The sequence below is a fragment of the Typha latifolia genome, chromosome 9, assembly GCF_019914945.1.
Source record: "Typha latifolia isolate L0001 chromosome 9, TyphaL0001v2, whole genome shotgun sequence".
Taxonomy (NCBI): domain Eukaryota; kingdom Viridiplantae; phylum Streptophyta; class Magnoliopsida; order Poales; family Typhaceae; genus Typha; species Typha latifolia.
The window spans coordinates 3,701,995-3,717,104 of record NC_133094.1 but is presented as its reverse complement, the minus strand read 5'-3'; the positions used below and the strand labels follow the sequence as shown (position 1 = coordinate 3,717,104).

Genomic DNA, 15,110 nt, shown 5'->3' with positions numbered 1-15,110 from the left:
TGGTGTTGGTGGTGAATGATTTGGAAGTTAATTTTACTTTATAGTTACTTACATTAGCAAATGCAGAGCAATGTACATGTTACCTGCAATCATAGCTAGTAGGGTTTGAAATTTCTTCCGAAAAAGTTTTGTTTCATGTTTCGGTCCTATCATATCGAAACTCTCCCCTAAATTAAACTAGCATTCAACTGAAGTTACCATAATATAATAAATTCCTTTTCTGATGCATGCTTTAAACTCATTGCTTAAATGTTGTTAGATTTTATGTGATGCACTTAAAAATAAGACAAAGAAGACTATTTTTTTTTTTTAAAAAGAAAAAGTTTGAAATCGATACAATGAAACTAAAATTAAAACAGATCAAAACTCGAATCGAAACCAAAACCGAAACCTTTTATTTCCTTATTCAAAACAAGGAGAGTTAAGAAGTCAAGCATTTTAACATCATCAACAAGTTGAAGTCTTATTTCCTTGACAGAAGCAATTCATAGCAGAGGCTTTGCTCCCATGAAGGAAGCATACACAGCAAACGCATGCATACAAAGTCCTATCAAAATGAGAAGAAGACAAATTGGAATCAATAATAAGAGAGGAAGTATGCCCATCCGAATTCCAAGCACTCACCCAAAAGTCCTCAATGGGGGTAGCAAAGTCTTTGAGTTGAAAGAGGGCTCTTCTTGCTTTCTTTTTGGTTTCATTGACTTTTTTTTTTTCATGTCTCTCCACGCAGTCACTGTAGAATAGTATGATTGCCACCCTTTCTTTTTGACCCATTCCTCCCTTCTTACACCCTTCTTTAGTAATCACCAAATCCATGAGATTTAATTGATTTGGAATTATACTTTCATCAAATTCTAAGTTATTTTTTTAGTACGGTTTGGAATGATCAAGTGATGAGATTTCAATTAGTTTTTGGTTCATTTAGATGGATTTTTTAAATATTAAATCTTATCTTAAATCAAGCTCATGGATAAAATAAAATAAATGGATATAAATATATATATATATATATATATATATATATAAATCTTACCTCATTCCAAACAACAAGATTAGATAGAATTTCGTTTCAGTTTCATTGTTTTTCCAAAGAGCAAAATTTATTTAATCAATTAAATTCTCTCAAATGAATTCCATCTAGAATTGGTTTCAAAAATACCCCTAAGAAGGCACCACTTATAAGGTATTAGAGATATAAAACTCTAATTAAACTATTTAGATAAAGTTTGTAAATAAGAAATGAGGGTGACCCACTGTTTATGTTTACACTCTATATTATGATTTAAATTACCCTTTTAACTATTTGAGCACTATTCTATTGCTCTCATGGAATAGACCTAGTAAATGGCAAACCATAAAACTAATAGATAAGCCAGCTTTCCAAAAGCCTCTTCAAAAATTTAAATAGACATCACTTTGAATCCAATTCTAACTTTAAACCATAACAGAGAACTGTTTAAAAATTAACTTTTTAATAATAAGCCCACCATTGGCGTCTCTTTCATCTGCAAAGAATTCTCGACATAAAAGCACAGAGACAAAGAACTGATATTTAAATAGGAAAAAGAATAGATATGTAGGGTCACCAAATGAATTGGCTTATTCAAAATAAAGTATTGTTCTTTGGAAGATCTAACTTGTGTCTCAAATGAATTGGCTCATTCAAAATAAAGCCTTTGTTCTTTGGAAGATCTAACTTGTGTCTCAAATGAATTGGCTTATTCAAGAAAATTCTTGTTTTTTTATTGGATGATCTATCTCGTCTATGTCTATAGTACATCTTTTTTTCCTAAGAACTATCTCGGTTCTTGTACTTTTTTTTTCAAAAAAAGATCTAACTTGTGTCTCAAATGAATTGGCTTATTCAAAATAAAGTCTTTGTTCTTTGAAAGATCTAACTTGTGTCTCAAATGAATTGGCTTGTTTAAGAAAATTCTTGTTCTTTTGGAAGATCTATCTCGTCTATGTCTATAGACATAGTATATTATTTTTCCGAAGAACTATCTCGGTTCTTGTACTTTTATTATTTTTTTGGAAGATCTATCTCGTCTCTCGTACTTCTTTTTTGTTCGTGGAAGATCTATCTCATATCTAGATTGCATGGTTCTCTTTTGCAAGAACTCATTCTTTTGAATCTCATCATTTTTATGATAGATGATGTGACTTGGCTCATTAGGGGAAATCCTAATTTGGTAGGCTATTTGAAGCTTTTTAGCAAATCCAATTCAATAGGCCTTTAGATACAATAAAAAAAGAGTGCCATGGAGTCCCCATCTCAATTCTCAACTTGCAAGAAAGCCACTATGAATCTTCAATAGAAACAAAAATAAATAATAAAAAAATAAAAAGCTACTCAACTTTTTTTATTTATTTATTAGAAGGAGCTGCTAACCCAGCTAGGATTTATTACACTTTCGAAGAAACAAAGCTTTCCGAGTGTCAAACTCAAGGATACAACTCAAAGCAGGAGGGAGTGTATCAGTGTATGTGACACTCCAACAGGATACAAAAACATAATTATTTTTACTCTCCCCAGTTGCCCAGTCAGTAGCACGGTTATATTCTTTAAAAGTGAGATGAGAATGAGTACTAAACTCTCTGCACTTAAAAAACTAAGTTTATAATGTTGATGGCTTCAATCAAGATTTTAGAATCACATGTTAAAACATGATAAAGAGCAACGGCTTCAGCTATCAGAGAGGAAGAAGACAGACGATAGGGTTGCACCCCAAAAAAATAGCACGATTGGTGATCTCTGCCGACCATGCCGACGACCCTAAACTCTTTCACTGCCAGAGTTAAATAGTTAGGGTACCTTCTCAAGGTAGGATACCTCCTCAATTTTCATGGTACTGCACTGATGCAGTTTGATCTTTTTTTTTTTTTTTTCCCACTAAAATAATTTAACATTGCATATATAAAAAAATAAGTCTTCTTCTCAATTGGCACTATGAGTATGGTACTCAAACATAAAAGCAATAGTGAAAAAAGATATGCCACTTGTATTACTACTTATGCAATAGGGTATCAGCACTAAAACAACACAGTAGTGAAATATAGATACCCAAAACAAATTCATTTTCTCTTAAGCATTAAGGACACTTAGTTGATATCTCTTAAAAGGAAAAATTGAATGAATAAAGATCAAATCCAGAAGTAGCATGCACATAAACTCATAAAATCATAAAAAGATAAGTGGCTAACTGAACTGTGTATATAAGTCAATAGTTTATATAAGTGATACGATTTTATTAGCTCCTTTGAGGAATGAAGCACAGTTATCATAAGTGCTCATGGATTGAAGTTTCGTGTTTTGATCCTATCCGATCTGAAAGTCTGAGTTTTTGACCAAATTAGCCCTGTTTCAATTTTTATGAAAGTAGGCTATCCATTAAACTTATTACTAAAAAGGATTTAATTTACTGTAGTCATAATAAAAACGCTAAACTAATTAACGTTTTATCTCTAGGTAAAAACGCTAATTATTTTATCATTTTTGTCTGTCCTAAAATACTGAATAATTTAGCGTTATATATAAAAATTCTTTTAATTTAATCTTGCAGCAATTAAGAAAAATAATTACCTAAGAATAAAAATGCTGAACTGATTAGCCTTAATTAATTTAGTATTTTTATTAGGACTACACTAAATTAAATCTCATTTAATAATAACTTTGAAAAATAATCTGATTTGATAAAAAAAAAGAAGGCTCCTTTGGTCAAAAACTCCGAAAGTCTCCTCCGAAATTAACATCCAACTGAAATAACTATAATAATAATCTTTAATATATATTTTAATTTCAAAATTGATTTGACTTAAATCCGACTTGTATGGAACTTAATATCAACTTTTTATTGCTAAAATATTATTAGATTTTGTGTGATACATTAAAAAATAAGATAAAAAAACTACTAATTAAAAAAAAGGAAGTACGAAGCTGATACAATGAAATTAGAATCGAAACCGACTGAAACTACTATTTTGTTTTATATCCCAGGCAAAACCCAAACTGAAACTGAAACATAGGGGTAGTCAATTAGATCAAGAAACATAAAGAACATAGCCCAGCAGTTCCATCAGATGCTGGAATAACATTAAGATGACAACTGTAGGCAACTACAGAACAAGCACTTCAAGTACACTAAGTTGGATGATTCCTGATTGACAACAGGTTAAGCAGCTTGAGAAAACATAGGGTCTTCGGTGCTAGCATGATGATATTAAACGCTACATCTACAAAGATGGATGAAACCATATCAATTCTGAGACTGTTAGCCTCCGCCATGGAGGTGCGCGCTTAGTTCACCAAGATCAGCATCTTCTTGGAGACGAACTGCATCCAACTTCTGCCTCAAGATTTCTATAGCGTTGAGCACCATTTGAAAAGCCTTAACTGCACCAGTTGATTCAACCGTGAATATGAAGCTGTCCTCTTTAGCGTAAACCTCAATGAGCCCCGGCTTCCCCATGGCTTCTGCTTTCTTGATCACCTCATCGTCGTATGTGTATGCTTCAGGATCGACCACCACAACCTGATAAAAAGAATATATCAGGAAGAATCTGGTTAGAACTAGGGTAATAACTTTCTGCATTTTTGAAGTTATCTGCTTGAAATTCATTTCATCATGTCAGCATGGCTGCAATCCGTTGGACATGAAACAGTTCCTCTTAGAATACTCATCTTTCTCTAATCACAACTTCCTATATATATGCTAACATTATCTCTGAGACACAAGAAATACTTGGCATTAATGTATGTACCTCTACGAATCCTTGCAACATACTTTAAGAGTTCCGAAACATCAGAATGAAAAAGAACTATAAGAGACCTCCAAAACTCTCCCATTGCATATTAACTCCCCTCTTACAATTGGGTCAGTAAAATTATAGGTTTCCAGAAAATAAGAATAAAATTTTGTGCAGTAGGAACACCAAAACCTAAACATAATACACATAATACTCAATTTCAAAATACAGCAAAGCAGCCTAGAAGATGTGGTGTTTAGTAGCTCTGATTACAAAATTGAACTCACACAAGTGGAAAGCTGATGCAATTAGAGAAATTGCGAAGTAAGCAACATATGTCCAAAGGTTACTGACAACGTTCCACATGTACAATAAGATCTGAAAAAGTTCAGAATTCCAGATTCAGAAAATTTAAATTGTTTTGAATTGAAGTGCATAGCAAGTCCCAAACGTTCAAATTTATGCTTTTTAGCATTTAATATCAATTTTTTATTCACAATACCTTGGTATAAGAAATGAGGGTAAGGCTACCTATATCTCTCCTCCTTAGACCCGTCCCATGTAGGCAGGAGTCTCGTGCACTTGGATGCGCCTTTGTTATATTTGCACTATGCTTACAAAAGACTTAAGGTGTGAAATATTAGCCATTTGATTAATCTATGTCACTGGTTGTGATATAAAACAATGGTGGAACTAAGCATTACATGCTTTGGTGCATCGACTAAAAAAGATTATTTTGCTGGAAGTATGATCTTGTACTATAAAGTGCCTACACGTACTGATTTTGGTTTATAATCCATTCAAAAGAATTCAGCCGAAGCTCATAAGGATGTGATCTACAAGGTGTGGTCCTGCATCCTTTATGCACTATCTTAATGATTGTCCACAATAGAAAGAGATGTCTCATTATGGTTCCCGATATTGTTTCACAGAGCCCTCAATTCCATTAAGTACTTACCAAAGATAAAACTTTAAGAGAGAATATTTAAAGCAAAGATCTGTTAAATCAAGTGCACAGAGCACCTTTAAAAGGTTACTGAAAAAGAAATGGTTCTCCAGATTATGTCCATGTCATCAAATAATCTACAATGACTTCAGTTCATGACAATGAGCAGCGGATCTCTACTAGGATGCATATGTAAATTAAAGTATGTTAAACACCTTGCTAGTATTGATAAAATTAGTAATGAACCGTAATCAAAAGTGATTAGCTACTTTTCACACTAATAATCTTTAATAGAAGCTAACCTGTTGGGTATTTGGATCAATGTCAAAGACTCTTGTAGGACTGCTTTCAACCCAGGTTCTTTTCTCCTCAAGTGTTAGAGTTTCCATAAGATCTTCATTAATATGGATCTGAGGCTCATACATAAATGTAACTGTAGCAGCTGGTGACCATTTTGCATGGTCCTTGCCAATTCCTTTCCTAGCTATCGCTCTGAGTCTCAGTTCTTGCCCACGACGCAACTTTACAATAAGTATGCCCCTAAAATCAACATATACCATCATGTGAGATATTCCTAATGCAGATCAATGTACTTTGGGCAAAATGATGCAGCATTATGTTGTGCATGAGAAAACAACACCAATGGAACAAAAGATTGGTCTTCAGCTAGTCTACCATAATGTTCATTTTTAACATAAAACACTCAAAATATACAGGCCCATCATCCAAATATGAAGTTACACCTGGTATACAAAGAAAAGAAGGAGAAGAAAAAAGCTTAGATACTTCTCACTTCTATTCCTTATGTAATACTACATTTATCTGCCTACATGTTTGCTTGTGATTACAAATAAGAACTACAATAACAGAAAAAAAATATGAAAAAGTAATATTTATCTTGCGCAATCATCATATACTTCTTTAGCTAAGATGGAAATTTTAGAGGTCAATTGTAGAACCTATCATGCTTTACGGATCAAATGCCAGGCAACAAGGAAATAAAATGAGGCAACTATAAGTGTAGCTAAGATGAGGATATTGATATTAATTTAGGTAACACCAGAAAGACATTTATAGCAAGGGTCAGCAAAACAAGGGTTTTAGGGTTTAAGAACATCAACCGTCATCCAAAGACGACCAATATCCCTAAGATGACGGATTTTTCTTCTAGGGTTTTAGGGTTTAATCACATTCGCATCATCCAAGAAACCCCGTTTGCCAACAAAGATTAGGGCTTTCTCCAAGAGTTTCACCTCTGATCTGCGGCGGAGTCGTAGGATGGATTGGTCGGATCCGCCGCGCGGGCGCTGGCCGCGACGTCGACGGGGCAGACATTGAGGTCGGTCGACCTGAGGTCAGCGGATGTGACATCGAGCGTCTGGTCGGAGTCGCACCGGACGGCGAGGTGGAACTCGACGGAGCAGAACTCGCACTGCCCGTCGCCGTCGCATGCGTCGCAGTCGCGGGAGAAGCGCATGGTCATGGCGCCGGCGGAGGTGAGGGGGATGAGGCCGAGGCGATGGGCGATGAACTCATCGTTGAGGACGGTGGAATTGACCTCGATCTCGACGAGGTCGATGGCGACGGTGGGGACCTCGGCGATCATGACGCGGCGGAGGGCGTTGGCCATGCTCGCGTCGGTGTCCCGGAGCTCGAACTTGGCGTACTCGTCCTTCATCTCGCGGATCCGGATCTTCGGAAACCGCTGGTAGGAGACCCCACCCGCCCCACGATCCATCGCGAAGACGAAGACGAAGACGAAGGCGAAGGAAGAAGACGTGAGGTTGTGTAGTGTGTGAGAGAGGAACTTGTAGTGGTTTTGGTGTAGGGATTCTTATTGGGCCGGGCCGATATGGGAATGGGCTAAAAAACTCTGCATATATATATATATATATATATATATATATATATATAGTGGACAAAGGTTAATCTCTTGATATAAGTGTATTAACAATTGGACAAACCCCTCATTAATCCAGCCATATATACGGACTAATTATACTGATGAGCTATTGCTCCAAGTCATTGTACTATTAAATCAGATGTTATCAAGCATGCCACTGAGCTGGTATTCTAAGTTACTATATTATAGATATATTATCGAGTCGTTGAATTAAGCCAAATCATCGTCTATATTAACGAAACAAATCTTTCAGAAGCATTTTCATGGAGAATCTTAAACTTTTCTCTTTTACAATGTTCCCCGTCCTCCCCAAATTTTAGAATAATATTAATATCATATTTTTGTTAGTCTATCATTAGTTAAATTAAGCGACTAGCTTACAGGACAATCATATCAAAATATGTTATATACAAAATAATATAAATGCCATCCTCTTCTTCTTCTTTTTTTTTCTCTCATCCTCCTATCTTCCCTTCTCCCCGCTGACGATCTCCTTTCTACATCGCTAGCAATGCCAATGCTGCCAAACCCATCCAAGGCCTTCCCCTCTTCTTTTTCACCATCTCCCATAGCCTCGCCATCATGGGGGCCATGTCCCCTCTAATGCTATAGGCAACGATCAATAAAAGATTCGGAGCCTCCATATTAAACTTCAACCTGATCAGCTAGGTTCAACTGCCATCATCAAAGGAATGCATGGCCAAGCTCGTTTAGGAGTTGGGCATTGATCAGGTGACTGACGATGGCTAGTGCAAGATGGGTGAGGAACAAGCTCTATTGAGGGGGATCACTTTTTGCACGAAGTACGAGGGGGTACATCGAGAAGAACCTAAAGGAGAATGAGCATTTGGCCATCTAAGTTCTAACTGTTGCTATTAAATGTGCCGCCATCATCCTTTGCTGGATTTCGCTGCTATACCGGTTGCTAGTTGCTCGATCATCATCCCAGTTCCTAGTTGGCCCCACTTGAGGATGGTGTGGCGCTTGTTATCATCGACGTCCAGCTATGAGCGGATAGTGAGCTCCACGATAAAGAGCTAACATGCTTTAGCTAAGAGGATGATGGTGTTCATCGTCGGTATACAGCTATAGCTAAGAGGAGATAAGAGCGATGAAGAGGCTTATATAATTATTAGGGGTATAATAGTCATTAGGTATTTTTTTTGTCACTACCATTAATTATTTTACTCTAATCCAAAATTTAGGAAGAACGTTGCAATAAAAGAAAAATTTAAGGGCTTATGTGAAAATCTGGTATGGTTGTAGATGTAAATAACCAAAAATCTATTCTCATCAATCAAATCACGCGTTGCAGGGGTTGGATTATCTTGTTCTTTTTTTCTTTTTTTTTCTTTTTTTTTTCTGAGGAAGTCCGTAGACTATTGGATCCTCTTGGTTGCTTATATATGCGTTCCCCAAAGAGATGGACCCAGAAAGCCATCCGCAGCATGGCCCACGGCGTCGCAGCATCGCTCCTCCTCCTCCTCCTGCTCCAGATCCCCTCCTCCCTCTCCGCCGGCAGCGCCGCCCACCCTGCCTACGCCGACCCGGCCTCGTGCGCCGCCTCCTCCCTTGATCTGGATCCGATGCGGGGGGCGGAGCACGACGGGGCCGGGGGACGTATCCTGGACATCACCCACGCGTACCGCGAGGACATGCCCTCGTGGGAATCGGACGAGGGGCTCGGTCGCTTCGTCTGGCTCGCCAAGTCGATGGCCAATGGCTCGCAAGCCAATAACTCCGATATGAAGCTGCCGGCCCACAGCGGGACCCACGTCGACGCCCCCGGACACGTGTTCCAGCACTACTTCGAGGCCGGCTTCGATGTCGACACCCTCGACCTCCATGTCCTCAACGGTACTCCATCCTCTAATTTTTGGATCCTTTTGTTCTTTATTGTAAAAACGAGACTACTACTTGGTGATTCTTGAGCAGGGCCAGCGTTGTTACTGGATGTTCCGAGAGATAAGAACATAACAGGTAAACAGTTAAAACTTCTTCTATTGCATATGCGACTGTTAGGGTTTCGAAATATTCAAATTGGCAAAAAGCTGGTTCCTTTATATTTTCTGAATACCAAAAATTAAGCAAGTCAATGACACAATCACTCTATGCAGCTGAAGTAATGGAATCTCTACATATTCCAAGAGGAGTTCGTCGTGTGCTTTTTAGAACATTGAATACTGACAGGTGAGAAATTTTCGGAGGTTATATGCAATGTCAACTTCTTCTGGCGTTTTGTTTTTCCATTTACGGTTTTTTTATTAGATTACTGCAGATTACTGCCGGATTGAGATTGTACTTACCCAGCCGAAAGGAATTGAATGATAATAAGTTAATTAGTGAGTCCCCATAAGGATTTATTTGGTGAACTTGTTCTTCCAATGATCATTGTCCACTAGGAATAAAATGAGCAGCCTGAAAAGGAGATAGGTGCCCTCTGGCCTCTGCCCACATGCAAGGAATAAATGAGAAGTGAGAAAAAGTGATAGATGCCCTCTGTCTTGATATGTGCATCTGAATATATCTAGCTATGACATTCTTCAGTTTTTGATACTAAAATTTTGCAGTTGTAGTCACAAATCATGGTTTAAAATTCTTGAGCTTTCTGTAGTTTATATCAGGAACTTTGTGTACTTTTTTGTGACATATGCATATGAAATTTGCTCATAATATGTGCCTAATTTTTTGACGTGTTATTGAATATTAATTAATCCAGATTGTATGGAATTCTAGGAAATTAATTTTCTTTCTTATGTCTTATACATTACATGAGAAGAAAAGGTTAAAATTTCCTCTCGCAATATAACTAACTTATTTTTGTTCAAAGTGAAAAGTATTGTACTAATATACACAACTGAGCATTAGCTTAGTGCCATCCTAGTCTAGGATGCCTCAAATCTTGTTTCAGTATACCTTGCTATATCAACTGGAACAACAAATACGTATATGGCACATTACTAAGACTAGGACTAAATTTATTTTGTCTGAAAAGTACAATAATAGAGGTTATCCTGCCCTCCTGGTAGTCTTATATCGGTTTAACATTGGTGGCACTGCAGAAGTTTAAGATCTCGATTCTAGAGTCTATCTATCCTTGAAGATAGGTGCATACTCAAATTGCAACTTTTGTCTAGCATAATTATTGGAAAGTTCCCTGCAAACACATTTTCTGTATTATGAATATTAATTAAAACAGGAAGATATAAGCATTTTAAAAAGGTATTAATCCTGACCAAGAAGAACTTTCGACGGAGATTTTTTCATCTATCTTTTTCTAATTATTTGACCATTATAAGAGTTTGGATTGATAATTTCTTGTGTTATAATGCACAAATTATGATTCCAAAGAAATTGACATGGCTTTTCTCTCTTTCTCTCTCCTTACATATTGATAATTTTATTATGCCATGGTATATGATCATTTACGAATATTTGTGCCAATAGGCAATAATACTCTTCTTTTTATTATTATGAACTGGAGCGAGGCATATTAATGTAGGCAATGTAGCTAATATATTATTCTTCTTTGCAGGCAACTTATGTGGAAAAAGGAGTTTGATACCAGCTATGTTGGCTTCATGAAGGATGGTGCTCAATGGTTGGTGGATAACACTGACATCAAACTTGTCGGTGAGTTGAAAGTAGTTAATCATTTACTTTTCCTTATTATATCAAAGAGATAATTCAACACTTTAACTCATAAGGATTAAGATCTTCCAGCATTATCAAATCATTATTGTTCAGAATCATTTCTCATTTTTCTTTTTGAGGAAAAGAATCATTTGTTGATTTCCTTGCGAAGGATTGTTGGTAAAACATAACTTCAATTTACGAGGTATTCATGGAGAGATTGGCCAAACTTTTATGACCTTTAGATTAGCGTAATGATTAACTTCTAGATATTATTGTTGATTTCCTTGCGAAGGAATTTAAGCAAGGAAGGAGTCTGCCTTGAAAGCTGAAAGTTGAAATTATTAAAGCCAATTAGCTTCTAGAGTGACCTACATATTTACTCCCAGTCTGAGCTCATCTGACCAGGAAGCATCTCTCTGGAGTTCTTGTAGACGTAAAAAGATCTATTTGAACTTGGAAGGACACTGATCTTTGTTATACGGTATCATTTTCATTTTCTAAGGCATGTGTGAGCTAAATGAGCAAGTGTACTAACTGTAGCCTACTTTTTTAAGTTATGCATAGCTACTGAAGAGCATATAATCTCAGAAATTCAGAGAGAGGGGTATGTTTAAAGTTTCACACTGCTACTTGCACAACACTTCAACCATCTGTACAGTTATCAAGATTTGAAGAAGATAATATGTTGAGGCAAACTATTGTAGTTGCATATTTTCCTTATTCACTGATGGCATCAATGATTTTTGTTCATGAATTTGCAGTCTTACCTTCTTTTGTAATTTGCAGGAGTCGACTATTTGTCAGTTGCAGCATTTGATGACTTGATTCCTTCTCATTTGGTTTTTCTTGAAAGTCGGGTATGAATTTTTTGTTTCTCTTGGGAATAATTTAAGCTTACATTTAGGTTAATATCCTTCTTATTTACTATGTACTTTTTCTTTCAATATTGACTGAAATTTGAAGTTTTCATGTACATGTATCATTTTAATCACTTGCAGTGCCATCCCATGCCTGCCTATACTTTCTAACAAGCTGTTCTTTTTTCAACTGTTTATTAAAAATATTCCACAAAAGTTTCTTTGGTGAAATTACTGTGTTAATTTTCATTGATTAATGATAAGACTTGAGAACCATACTGGAGTAACTAGCAGAATACTAACTGCAAGAAAAGATTCTGAGATAAATGTTAGTAACTACATGAAGATATAAGTCTACACAGATAGCAGCATGGATCAGTGATGAAGCAAAATAATATTACAGAGCTCATAAATCTGTCAGTCTTATGGTTTAGTCAATTTGGGAGTAATTTAATAAGTACCTTAAGCAAAATTATAGAGCCTGAAATTGTTGACATGTGAAAAGGAATTGTGAACATCAATGTTTCAAACGGTGATGTCGGCAAGAAGAACTACCATTACATTTAGGTTAACAAAATATTATTTAGAAACCAACTATACTTTTGTCTTCCTTTATCCTCAGGCAAGAACAACTCATTTCCTAACAAAAGATTGTTCCCCAACCAGGTTTTCAAGTCTAATTTATGTTTTTTACAACTGGACCATGTTATCACTTAGTTGAAATGCAGATTGTGTAACTTCTTGTTTGTTTTCTTCATCAGTTAAGTGGAACATCAGCAATGTGAATGTTATAAAATGTGCCATGTATTATTTGACTTCATGTCATTTTCCAATCTAATCAACTTCTTGTTGTCTCATTCAGGAGATCATCCTTGTCGAAGCCTTAAACCTAGAGAATGTTAAACCTGGGATATACTCCTTGCATTGCTTGCCACTTAGACTACGGGGTGCTGAAGGTTCTCCAATCAGATGCATCCTCATTAAGTAACCACGCAAGAAAGAGAACATTATAGCCAGTTTTTCTCTATCATATTACCAGTGGCGTAGTAGTTTGTTCCATTTACTCCTTGGAGCAAAGATTTCGCCGTTCTGTATATAAGTTATTAATGAGGTCAAGGGAATAATCTTTACCATCACCATGGTAAGAACAAAATTCGAAGACTGAACTACGGACATGTCACATGTCGCAATGTTTTTGCTTGTCATTATTATAGTTTTCGGTGCTAGTGTTTGCTTGATTTAGTGGATTATTGAACTCTTTCACAAATGACAACATGCTGATGATATGGGTGCTTCTACAAATTGGATGATCAGTGCAAAAATCTGCTGAGGCTATTCATATTTTGTTTTCCTGATACCTGTATATGATAGCAAAAATTAGGTTTAATTCTCATTGAGCATTATATTCAGTATTACTCTACGTAGGATGTGGTTTACTTGCAGTTTAATTGTATTTGATTTTTCGCAATAATGAACTTTAACTTGCACTGTCTATATAAATTGTGTGCAGTTTATTTTAATAAAATATGTATCGATTATAAAAATATATACACTCAATTTTATATATTAAATTAAAAAGTTAAAATATAATTAAATTACAAAAATCCTGTACTTTGTATGCGTATAGTTCTCAAATTTTAGCATCTAGAGTCCATATTGGTTAACAAGATGCTACCGCTTAAATATGATTTATTCCGAAATATTAACTAAATACGACATATATTATTCTATAGGTTCACATACATTCAAAAAGATACATAATTATTTATGTCCTTGAAAGTACTTTTAGTAATTTCATCTAGTTTAAGATTAAGAATAGTTAGTCAAAATAATGAGTATGTCATCAAATTCCCAATTCTATTCCTTTATACCATTAAGATATCATTTTTTTATTAATTACTAAAAAGTTATGTTATTCAAGACATCATTTTTCTTAATAATCATTTTATCAGAGATTAATGAGTAGAGAAACTTATGTTAGAGTTTTTTCTCTGAAAATTTTGATAATTTCTTCTCTAAATTTTGCGGTTAGGATTGAATAGATAAAAAGATGTGAATACTCAATGATGTATGCCACGAGTAATTTTGACAAACATGAATTAGATCATAATATTATAATATAAAGCATTAAAAATCACAGTTCTCTGTATAGTATTTGGTGGCATAACATAGTATTAAAATAGAGGATTAGCATCACATTTTTATGATTACTAGTAGATAACTATAATTTGTTAGAAAAAAAAATCATCAATTTGAAAATTTTTAATTACTTGCTAGAAGATATTTGCTCAATTTGGATGCTAAATAATAGCTAAATAGGAAATGCAAGAGCACACCCAAACATAATATTTTTTACGTGAAAAAACCTTTTATTAAATAAGGGTAAAAAATCATGAATCTCTTCTCTGGGATTAAACCAAGCATCATAATAATTAATCGTTATAAAACACTTACAAACGGTTCGTTGTTATGTAAAAAATCACGAATCTCTTCTCCGGGATTAAACCAAGTATTATAATAATCAGCTGTTATAAAACACTTACAGACCGTTCATTGTTATCTATAACCATCTCTGAAGTGATTTGCTTGACTTCCTCTCGATACATCGCTTTCTATGCTTGGTGTCCAAATTTTATGACTCTCAATGTTAAAGACTTGCCTCTGTGACCTTTGAGGCAATAGCAAACCCAATCTGTCAGAAAATCTTGTTTGATGGATTTTAAATAGAATTCCTGCCAACATATTCTTCGAACAAAAATATCTCCAATTTTGATTTCTAAATAAAAAAAATTATCTATTAATTTTTACACCAAATATAAAGAATTTACATTATGAAACGAATTTTCTTTGTCACAATTTTGTCAATCGAAAATAAACTAACACAATCAACTAGCCGCCACGACTAACTACAAGCCCGAATGCTCCAAAATCAATTTATTATTATTATTATTATTATTATTTTCTATGTTAGTAAACTTTATCCAATGTTGGTCAACATAAAGGTGACAAAAGTCAATAATCC

The 15,110-nt window shown here is 35.3% G+C and overlaps 2 protein-coding genes across 2 annotated transcripts; one reads left to right on the top strand and one right to left on the bottom strand.

Annotated features, from left to right (window-relative positions):
• Nucleotides 1–3,951: 3,951 nt before the first annotated feature.
• LOC140795128 (DNA-directed RNA polymerases II, IV and V subunit 3-like) lies at nt 3,952–7,492 on the bottom strand. The gene is made up of 3 exons (XM_073147528.1): nt 6,946–7,492; nt 5,995–6,232; nt 3,952–4,532 (listed from the first exon to the last, which is right to left on the bottom strand). Exons 1-3 carry the CDS (start codon nt 7,428–7,430, stop codon nt 4,272–4,274), a joined length of 984 nt encoding a protein of 327 aa, XP_073003629.1. The 5' UTR covers nt 7,431–7,492; the 3' UTR covers nt 3,952–4,271.
• Nucleotides 7,493–8,899: 1,407 nt separating this feature from the next.
• Nucleotides 8,900–13,390, top strand: LOC140794847 (cyclase-like protein 3). Its single transcript, XM_073147104.1, has 6 exons — nt 8,900–9,452; nt 9,531–9,575; nt 9,713–9,785; nt 11,131–11,228; nt 12,018–12,088; nt 12,951–13,390. The coding sequence occupies exons 1-6, from the start codon at nt 9,002–9,004 to the stop codon at nt 13,074–13,076; spliced, it is 864 nt and encodes a 287-aa protein (XP_073003205.1). The 5' UTR covers nt 8,900–9,001; the 3' UTR covers nt 13,077–13,390.
• The last annotated feature ends 1,720 nt before the right edge of the window (nt 13,391–15,110 follow it).

Excerpts from the sequence above, each read along its gene's own strand:
- LOC140795128 (XM_073147528.1), bottom strand. The coding sequence starts at position 7,430 with ATGGATCGTGGGGCGGGTGGGGTCTCCTACCAGCGGTTTCCGAAGATC. Across the intron at positions 6,233-6,945 it reads GACTCCGCCGCAGATCAGAG|GGGCATACTTATTGTAAAGT; the intron begins GTGAAACTCTTG and ends TGTTGATTTTAG. Across the intron at positions 4,533-5,994 it reads TTGATCCAAATACCCAACAG|GTTGTGGTGGTCGATCCTGA; the intron begins GTTAGCTTCTAT and ends TCTTTTTATCAG.
- LOC140794847 (XM_073147104.1), top strand. The coding sequence starts at position 9,002 with ATGCGTTCCCCAAAGAGATGGACCCAGAAAGCCATCCGCAGCATGGCC. Across the intron at positions 9,453-9,530 it reads CGACCTCCATGTCCTCAACG|GGCCAGCGTTGTTACTGGAT; the intron begins GTACTCCATCCT and ends ATTCTTGAGCAG. Across the intron at positions 9,786-11,130 it reads AGAACATTGAATACTGACAG|GCAACTTATGTGGAAAAAGG; the intron begins GTGAGAAATTTT and ends TCTTCTTTGCAG.